At 31.5% G+C, this 8,946-nt stretch overlaps 3 protein-coding genes across 5 annotated transcripts; 1 reads left to right on the top strand and 2 right to left on the bottom strand.

Annotated features, from left to right (window-relative positions):
• Positions 1-1,978: 1,978 nt before the first annotated feature.
• On the bottom strand, positions 1,979-5,001 carry LOC105674663 (cdc42 homolog). 2 transcript variants are annotated; one of them, XM_012371165.2, is made up of 5 exons: positions 4,705-5,001; positions 3,999-4,196; positions 3,799-3,908; positions 3,529-3,726; positions 1,979-3,432 (listed from the first exon to the last, which is right to left on the bottom strand). In XM_012371165.2, the coding sequence occupies exons 2-5, from the start codon at positions 4,174-4,176 to the stop codon at positions 3,343-3,345; spliced, it is 576 nt and encodes a 191-aa protein (XP_012226588.1). In that variant the 5' UTR covers positions 4,177-4,196; positions 4,705-5,001; the 3' UTR covers positions 1,979-3,342. The 2 variants fall into 2 exon arrangements, with proteins under 2 accessions (XP_012226588.1, XP_012226587.1); XM_012371164.2 differs by having other exon boundaries at positions 4,719-4,991.
• A 153-nt stretch (positions 5,002-5,154) lies between these two features.
• On the bottom strand, positions 5,155-7,217 carry LOC105674634 (protein crossbronx homolog). Its single transcript, XM_012371110.2, has 7 exons — positions 7,076-7,217; positions 6,747-6,928; positions 6,611-6,675; positions 6,140-6,240; positions 5,888-6,075; positions 5,626-5,794; positions 5,155-5,544 (listed from the first exon to the last, which is right to left on the bottom strand). Exons 1-7 carry the CDS (start codon positions 7,088-7,090, stop codon positions 5,461-5,463), a joined length of 804 nt encoding a protein of 267 aa, XP_012226533.1. The 5' UTR covers positions 7,091-7,217; the 3' UTR covers positions 5,155-5,460.
• LOC105674635 (uncharacterized) lies at positions 7,157-8,940 on the top strand. Of its 2 annotated transcripts, XM_012371111.2 has the most exons (4): positions 7,157-7,298; positions 7,471-7,528; positions 7,688-8,084; positions 8,322-8,940. In XM_012371111.2, the coding sequence occupies exons 3-4, from the start codon at positions 7,855-7,857 to the stop codon at positions 8,587-8,589; spliced, it is 498 nt and encodes a 165-aa protein (XP_012226534.1). In that variant the 5' UTR covers positions 7,157-7,298; positions 7,471-7,528; positions 7,688-7,854; the 3' UTR covers positions 8,590-8,940. The 2 variants fall into 2 exon arrangements, with proteins under 2 accessions (XP_012226534.1, XP_067203260.1); XM_067347159.1 differs by lacking the exons at positions 7,157-7,298; positions 7,471-7,528 and having other exon boundaries at positions 7,555-8,084.
• The last annotated feature ends 6 nt before the right edge of the window (positions 8,941-8,946 follow it).

Genomic DNA, 8,946 nt, shown 5'->3' with positions numbered 1-8,946 from the left:
CGTAAGTGGCTTCGATAGTGAGCCGAGCGAGTAAATTCAATTTACTCACCAGTCGATTTGCCGCCGCTGCTATCCGCTGCTCCATTGGTCCGGAAACCCGTTCACACAGATGCAAGTCCATCGAAGAAGCACTACCGATCGCGATTACCCGCACTAATTAACGTGACGATCGCGCGTTACTTTCTACGGCACTCCCGGCGTATAATATACGCGTTCACCGCTTTTGATGAACGTGACGATCGCGCGTTACTTCCTACGGCACTCCCGGCGTTTGTTATACGCATTCGCTGCTTTCGATTCTGTAAAGCAAATGAAGCGAGTCAACTTCATAATAATTTTACAAATACATTAATTGCAACTTCAAGTATATATAACCATCGCTGTAAAATACGGTATTATTTATTCGAATTCTAGTGTTTTTAAATAAATTTACAATTAAAAAATTAAATTATCAAATAATTTAAGATATATAATTGTGCGTTCAATTTTATAGCATTGAAGTATGTATGTATGCGCGATAATCATTTCAATACAAAGAATTTTGTTCTCTCTCTCTCTCTCTCTCTCTCTCTCTCTCTCTCTCTCTCTCTCTTTCTCTCTCTTACAACCTTCTCTTATTATTAACTTACAGATTACCATATCAAAGTAGTATATTTGATACTTTTTGGATAAAACATACGATATGGATTATAAATCGTTAGAAAATAATTAAGAACTTATATGATTGGCAGTACAGCAGATATGTATAGGTTAGAAATATAAATAAGTTAGAATCTTATACCAGATATGAATATCACCTAATTAATCACGATAATTTATATGTCACAATGATTATCCGTTGCTCAATTCGATATTCCCAATATAACTTGTACGCGAGATTTGTTTCCGACGAAGGAAATGTAACCAAGTTGCTGCGAATTGCGCATGAACTAATGTCAAAATGTCCTTCCGTAAAACAATATTCCCAACATGGCTACGTGAATTAAGCGAAACATTTCGATCATACGTGAGTCAAATAATAATTAGTATTTATAATTGCAGAAAATAAGTAGAATGCTTAAATAGGTTAGAAATGTATACCAGTTATGAATAGCAGCAGGACAAAAACTAATTGCTATTGCACGATAATTAATATCTTACGACGATTGTCCGTTGCTGAATTCGGTATTTCCGATATTTAATACGCATGCGGAATTCGCTTTCGTCGAAAAAAACTGAAAGTAAAAATGCGAACTAATCGTCGCGAAACTTGCGCGTAGGAAAATATCCGCGATATGACTACGTGAGTCAATTGAGACATAGATACATATCGTGATACGTTTTAAATAAAACGTAATACAGATTGTTATACATTGCATGTAAAATAATATCAAGAGTATATACGATTTCAGATAAATACAAGGTATTTATAATTGCAGAAAATAAGTAAAATGCTTAATAAATAAATAGGTTAGGAATGTATACCGTGAGTTATGAATAGCGACTGAGCAAAAATTAATTGCTATTTCACGATATTAATATTCCATGATAATGCCCATTGCTCAATTCTGTACTTCCGATACTTAATACGCATGCAGAATTCACTTTCGTCGAGAAAAATAGAAATAGAAAATATAAACTAATCCTGCGTGCTCGAAACTTGTGTAGGAAAATGTCCACAATGTGACTACGTGAGTCAATTGAAACATATCGTGCTACTGGCACAGCGCGAAAATAAAAAATATAAAACAAAAGCAAACATATCATTAAAAAAAAAAAAAAACAATTATTATCATGTACTTTGATAAAATATTCAACATTTCTATCGTAATAATTTGATTGGTACATTAATATATAATTAAATCCAAAGCATCCAAAGTGCTAGTTCAAATAAATTTTATATGCGCTTAATTTAAAATCTGAAAATAATTCCAAGATGATGAGGATATTAAGGATATTAACGAAAGGATCGAATAACCTGAAAGATAAAACAAATATATGCGTTGTATACATGATATAAATATATTTATGCGAATATCTTGTTATGTAACTGTGTCTACATATCATGACACATACGGTGCTAATAAATGCTGTTATTTGTAAACTGGATTCGTAATGTAAAAGTTGATTAAACCATTTTGATGAAATGCTTTCTTTCGCACATCCCTATTCGATGCCCACAAATTGAATGTATCATGATGAACATTCATATGTGTTATCAGTACTAATAATATGCGACAGTTTAGAAAACTTATCAGTCGCATACATCGAGATTGAATTGATAAAATTCATTGCATGTAGCATCGTGATAGTTGAAGAAATCTCGATTATGCAATTTTATGTGAGAATCGTAAATATTGTTTAGAGACTCTTCAATCTATTAGATGGTAAATTTGCTGAAAATACTTTGTTATATAATAAACAGTACTCAAAAACGTACGAAGAAATTGGTCGAGTTTCTTAAAAGTTCCTTCATTAAAGCAGTTGCCATGCATACTTTAAAAAACATGACCTGAAGATTCGTTATTAATATTAAAGAACTTGAACAATACTACATTTTGAAGAATCAAAACATGGTATTGCGAAGATCTTCAATATTAATAAAGATACTTTATAGCAAACGTGTTGAATTAGTTTGAATTAGTTAGAATTAGTAACAATAGCATCTTTTTGTTACATGCAATCGATATACCTAAATGATACTGCTATGATATTTATTGTTTTATACATTCACCACAGAGCTCTTAATACTGACGTCGTCGAGAACAGAAAATTCCATTCTACTACGTGTCGAAATAAACAATCGCCATTTTAGCGAAAGATATTTGGACACTTTCTATTACTCAAATGAGTGCACTATCAAATATTGACGACTCAGATACCTACATCGCTTCGACTTAAAAAAATATTGTTGAATAATAGCACCAATCTCTCTTTGCATTTCCTCACTTCCATCCTTATTAAATGTGAATGTCAAAGACAAGGATTTTAGAACAGTTTAGAGATTTATTTCTTTAAACGCGCTTCAAATGCCCTTCCCACTTGAAAATCGTATCGGAAAAATGAAGCCTTTGTGCAATAAATTTCCTCAAAAAGACAGTCAATATTATTTGATAGAAAAATTTTCTCCAACCTTACAAGCTCAAAGTCGTTGTCCTACATCTCATGGAATGTGTCTGCAGTCGTTGCTGTAATTGACGCCTGCATGATTGCTTATTCTTCCTTCAGTTGCAAACTCGTGTAGAGGCAAATTTAGTTCTATTTAATACAAGTATACTACACAGAAGACTGTCGCCTGGTACTACGTAGCGTTGTTATGACATCAGGCATGCGCATCTTTTCGATGACGAACATTTAGTTGCCTTATAGAAGCGTACATTTTCTCTTCTTCACTGGTTCAGGCGGTTCCAGTGCAGCTAAAATAGCTTCGTCAAATACATTCTTCAAACCTTTCTGAAAAGTCATGAGAATTACGTCAGACAATAAAATGTCTTTCATTTAATGTGATGAAATATATCTCTGATGAATGTAAAGTTGATTTTTCTTTACTTGTGTCAGAGCACTGCACTCCACATATTTTACAGCCTTGAGTTCCTTGGCTAATTTCTCTCCCTGTTCACCAGATATTGGTTTCTGCTTGTTCTTTGCAAGTTTTTCTGTTGTCGCAACATCATCTCTCAAATCTATTTGTGTTCCGACAAGTAGAAATGGAGTTCTTTGACAATGATGCGTTATTTCGGGTACCCACTGCAAGAAAATTCATTAATACATTAACATGTGAACTAACGCTTGTGTGCATACAAATTTTGCTTACATTACCTTTTCTTTTACATTTTCAAAGGATGAAGGCGATACAACTGAGAAGCACACAAGAAAAACATCAGTCTGAGGATAACTTAAGGGACGCAATCTATCATAATCTTCTTGACCTGTAGAAAAACAAAAATAAATTCAAGTTATTGAAAGTTATAACAAATATGCTTTTCAAAGAAAATAATCTAAAGCAGAAAAAATCTTACCTGCTGTATCAAATAATCCTAATGTGTAAGGATCACCTCCTATCATCACAGTTACCGCATAGTTGTCAAAAACAGTAGGCACATATTCAGAAGGAAACTTATTTGTAGTATAAGAAATTAGAAGACACGTTTTACCAACTGCTCCATCACCCACCACAACACACTTTATCGTTTGCATTTTAATACTTTTTATGTAATCTGAAATAGACATAGACATAGTAAATCATATTAGACATAGTAAAAAAACTATACTATTAGAAAATAACCTGTTAGAAAGTGCCAACATTTATATAAAAGTAAAGCAAATATCTTAATTGTATGAATTAAATTCAAATTTAGTTTATATTAAATGTCAAATGCTTTATATCATTTAGTTATGCAGTCTGTACATATTCTATAAAATTAAATAACAATTTTATAATCAACAATATTATGTCTGTAATCAATGTATCATAAATATGAAAAAAACTATCAAACATCAAAATCATCGTATAAATATAATATTGATTAATGTTCAGACAGCTCTTGTCGCAACCAATGTATTACACCCTTAACCTTAAATGTAGGCATGTACCTGCGGCACAAAAGGGTACATGACAATCGAGATTTTCTCGCCGTAGGACATCGAAAGCTTTTGTTATGTGACACGAATGTAAACTTCGAGCAGAAATTGAGCATGCAAAACTTTCGCTTATGCATTACTTACAATGAAACAATTACCTGAATTCTTAGGGCTATCATTAAAGGTTAAGACCGCCGCAGCTCATAATATTGGACAGCGCGGCGGAAGCGGCTTCGGGCGTGCCGGTAATAAATATGGTGTTCACGAGTCGTGTTTGGCAGCCGCAAAATTGTAAGATTGTTGCACAGTTAACGTTCCAATGCAAATTCTTCGAACTCTTATCGTGAAATTTACGTTATTTTTCTCTTCGGTGATGGTCGCGAGATTTCAAGTATGCAACCTAAAGGCGAATTTTTATGACGATGAAAGGAAATAAGACTTAAAGATCGTATTACACTACGGAACTGGGGATGTTAAAAATCAGCCAATCAAAGCAAAGCAATTGATTGGCTAATCGATTCTCATTGGATAAACGTAACTCCAAACCTGTAACTTTGAGTATAATACAGTCTTAAGGATGGCAGTGTTTCAATATTCACTGTATCAGTATAGAAAATCTATTTTTATCTTAATTTAATTACAAGAGTATTATATATTATATATATTCTAATTTGTTCTTTTAATACTAATTATTTAAATCTCATAAATTCATATAAAATTTTAAGATATATATATATTTGCAATATATATATATATATATATATCTTTGAATAGAAAAATAGTTTGGTAAGTTTCATGATTCTATCTTTTTCTTGCCTTGATTGCCAATAATTTTTTGGTTATAGCTTCTAAGGACGTATATTGTTTCACTAATGCCAATTGTGCATTTTGAACTTCTCATTATCTCGCTTCTGGTTTTGAAAATGGTTGAAGAGAACCAGGTTGTACCCATGATAAACCTAATGGTTTATTTTCTTCTTCGCTCTATATAAAAAACAATAAAAAATTCAATACAAGATTTTTAAATCACATTTTAAGTATTTTCAATGGTGACTATTTATTTACCTTGGTTGATTCATAAATTTCTTGTTTGATGGGATCGTGCACCTCATTCACATATGGACTAAACATAATATAGTGTGGATCATCAATAGATGAATTAAACACTTGATTGACACTCTCCTTCACACACGTTTTCACACATTCTCGAAAAACTTCAAAATTGTTATTTTGTCTGTAATATTGCACACAACAAAATCTGAATTATGATCATCTTTTCTTAAACTTTTAAACATATTTGCAAACAAAGTAAACCAATCATACTTACAAATCAGACGCTTTCTGATTTACTGCAGTCATTTTTGTGTCTAGTTTAATAAATATTTTTGTGATATATTGTATCAACTGCCAAATTCTATTGTTTCTTCTCCATTCGGGAAAACCCCATGATGTGCATAACACCCCACTTTCCAAATTTATCAATGGATGAAAAACTTGAGTTTCAAACACAACTTTCTAAAACATATGTAAGAGTGGAAATAAATACATATAAAATCCATTTGTAATTCGTTATTCTTACAGGGCAATCTCCAAGCGGGAAATTTGAAGGTAGTGTAATAGTGAATCTAAAAACTCCGCCTTTATAGATTCCTTGCCGAACAAAGTGTACACCAAACCATACTATAACAAAATATTAAAATATTACATGTTAAAGTAACAATTATCATTTTAATTATATTAAAGTGAAAGAGGCAAAGAATTATGGATATATTTACATCAGGACCATTATACAAGTTGTAATCAGGATGAGCAAGACCTATAAAATAGGTTTACACCTATCAAGAATATACTTTAATAAAAAAAAAAAAATTACAAAGAAAAAAATAGGGAACAAAAGAAATCATTTTTTCCATGTAAATCATAGAATATTAATACTGAACAAAAATTATTAGAAATAGAAAACACATACCAAAATATAAATGTATTGTAAATATAACCTAATACGCATCATTTTCAAAGTATTTTTGTAAGTATTAGTACTAGTACTTACAAAAAGAATTTAAAGCAGATGGTATTATGTAAGTTCCCTTCAAATCTTGAGAACATAACATCTTGCTAAAAAAAAACATGTAAATTAGTTAGTTTTCAATTTTGTAACATACCACATTAACCTCTACAAAACTTACTATTCTGAGAGAATGTTGTATTCTTGCAAGAAAACAGCATGTTGCTTGTTGGTTTGTGAGACAGTCGGCCTGTCTATCATTTTTACAGACATACTGAACGGAGAGTCTCCATTGCTGCTTCCTGGCACAAGCTTTCTGAACGAGCCTTGCCTATTTAAATTATCATCTTTAATATCGTCGCTCTGAAACGATATTAAAATCTGTTAGTGCTTCTGAAGTGATTATTGAATAAATATGCGGAAGTATATATAACTTTGCACTTTCACTTGCAATTACAACTATTATATTTTATCATTATTATTAAAGATAGCCATTATCGCAAGTATTACCTTGGTCCTCGACATGGTAAGCGGGTTAAAAAATACGTTTTAAGTATTAATATCTCTCTACATTGCACTTGACGTAAAGATAAACTCCTGATAATCGTCAACAAAGATAAAATTAGAGCAAATTGACATTTAGCACTATAGAAGAGGCGTCAACCATAGATAAAGTACAGAAGTAATGCGTAATCTTTGGACTGCTCTGGGACAATCTCGCCACATTTGAGACGTAAGCAGCATGATTTATGAAATAAAGACTAATTTTCATGATTCTGCATGTATATGCAAATAGATATTGTTAAACATTTTGGCCTATTTATTTAATGTTAATTCTAATTCGATATCCAAATTTAGTTAAAATGCCATTTGATTTAAATATGATCTCATGAATATTACTATAGTATGTTACAGTCTCCAGACTTCATACTCTATGGTTTTGCAATATAATTTTCTTGAAAGGTGAGCATATATTTGTTTTATTTTTAATGTAAATGACATAAATAAAGGACGATCTATGCAAGGGCTGATAAGCAAACGTCAGCTGACGCACTGTAAAATAGACAATGTCAATCGCACAACTGATAGTAATAAAATATAAGATTGTTATTTTGTTTACAGTATATTTTGTCATGTTTTTTACTCGATGACATCTGATGCAGAGTTTTCACTTGTCTCCAGGCAATTACTTGTCTGTAAGCTTCAACGTTTTGATTCTAAGAGAAGAAAATAAAATAATTCTCTACAGGAATAATTTCTCTAAAATTCCCTTTAAAGTGTGATCAATTATGCAGGCTTCATTGCCATCTGAAGCAGTTGGTTGCATTAAATGTACAACTGGTTTGACAGCTGAAGAATTAGACCACATTACAGACAATATAAATAAAACTTTGTCTCACCCAAAGGGTAGGGAAATTTTTGAAAGATATCTTGAGCGACGCAATCTACGAAGTAGTATACAGTGTTTGGAATTGTATAAAGTTTGTTCAGAGATTCTTGCCAAGGAATTGAAGCAACCGTAAGTCTGTTATCATAATTTATGTTTATATAAGACTAAAATTTTAACACTTGAATACAATCAAATATTTTGATAAAATTTAGGATTTAAAATTTATGAGTAGCATGTATGCAGTAAATTTGTAATACTTTTATTAGCAAAATTATTATATATTATAAATAAAATAATATTTTCACAAATGTAATATGTTTCAAAATATTAAAATCTTTTCTTATTATCAATCAAAATAATTTACAGGGAATCACAGGATTCTGATCCGGTATTGTATTCTCTAACTGAAGATGTGAAAATGGTGAGAGATATCTCTGACGATTTGGATGTGCCACAAATGGACATGGTACTAATGGAACAATTCCACAAGGCCCTGACAAACATGACCAGCAAGAGAAGAGAAGCATTGCTTGGTGTGTTAGAAGATACCAAAGATCGATCACAAGATTATTTAAGAAAGATACATGAAAATTTTAAGCAATTTATTTTGGAACCATGTCCATTTCCAAAATGAAATTGCGTTACATATGTCTGAACATGGTCTAAATTGGTCTAAACAAAAGCCTTAGATGTCTTATTTTTTTGTTTATAATATTTACACAACAAAAGTCTGTGATGCATATATATTTTTATTATTGTGTGTGATTTATATCTGTGACGCACTGTACTTACTACCCAAAGAAGTGATAGAAATATAATATTAGCTATAAAGCAAAAGTCAAGTAAATAAAGCTACAGGGTTATATTATAGGATTATATAAAATATAACGCACGAGCAACAAAGCTTCGCATTATTTAAGACTGTTTGTTATTCATCACACAGAAAAACCACGAGACTAATAAAACGATATCGAACAAGAAGAAATTTTCA

The sequence above is a fragment of the Linepithema humile genome, chromosome 1, assembly GCF_040581485.1.
Source record: "Linepithema humile isolate Giens D197 chromosome 1, Lhum_UNIL_v1.0, whole genome shotgun sequence".
NCBI lineage: Eukaryota > Metazoa > Arthropoda > Insecta > Hymenoptera > Formicidae > Linepithema > Linepithema humile.
The sequence above is the reverse complement of the archived record's forward strand: the minus strand, read 5'-3'. Positions and strand labels throughout refer to the sequence as shown.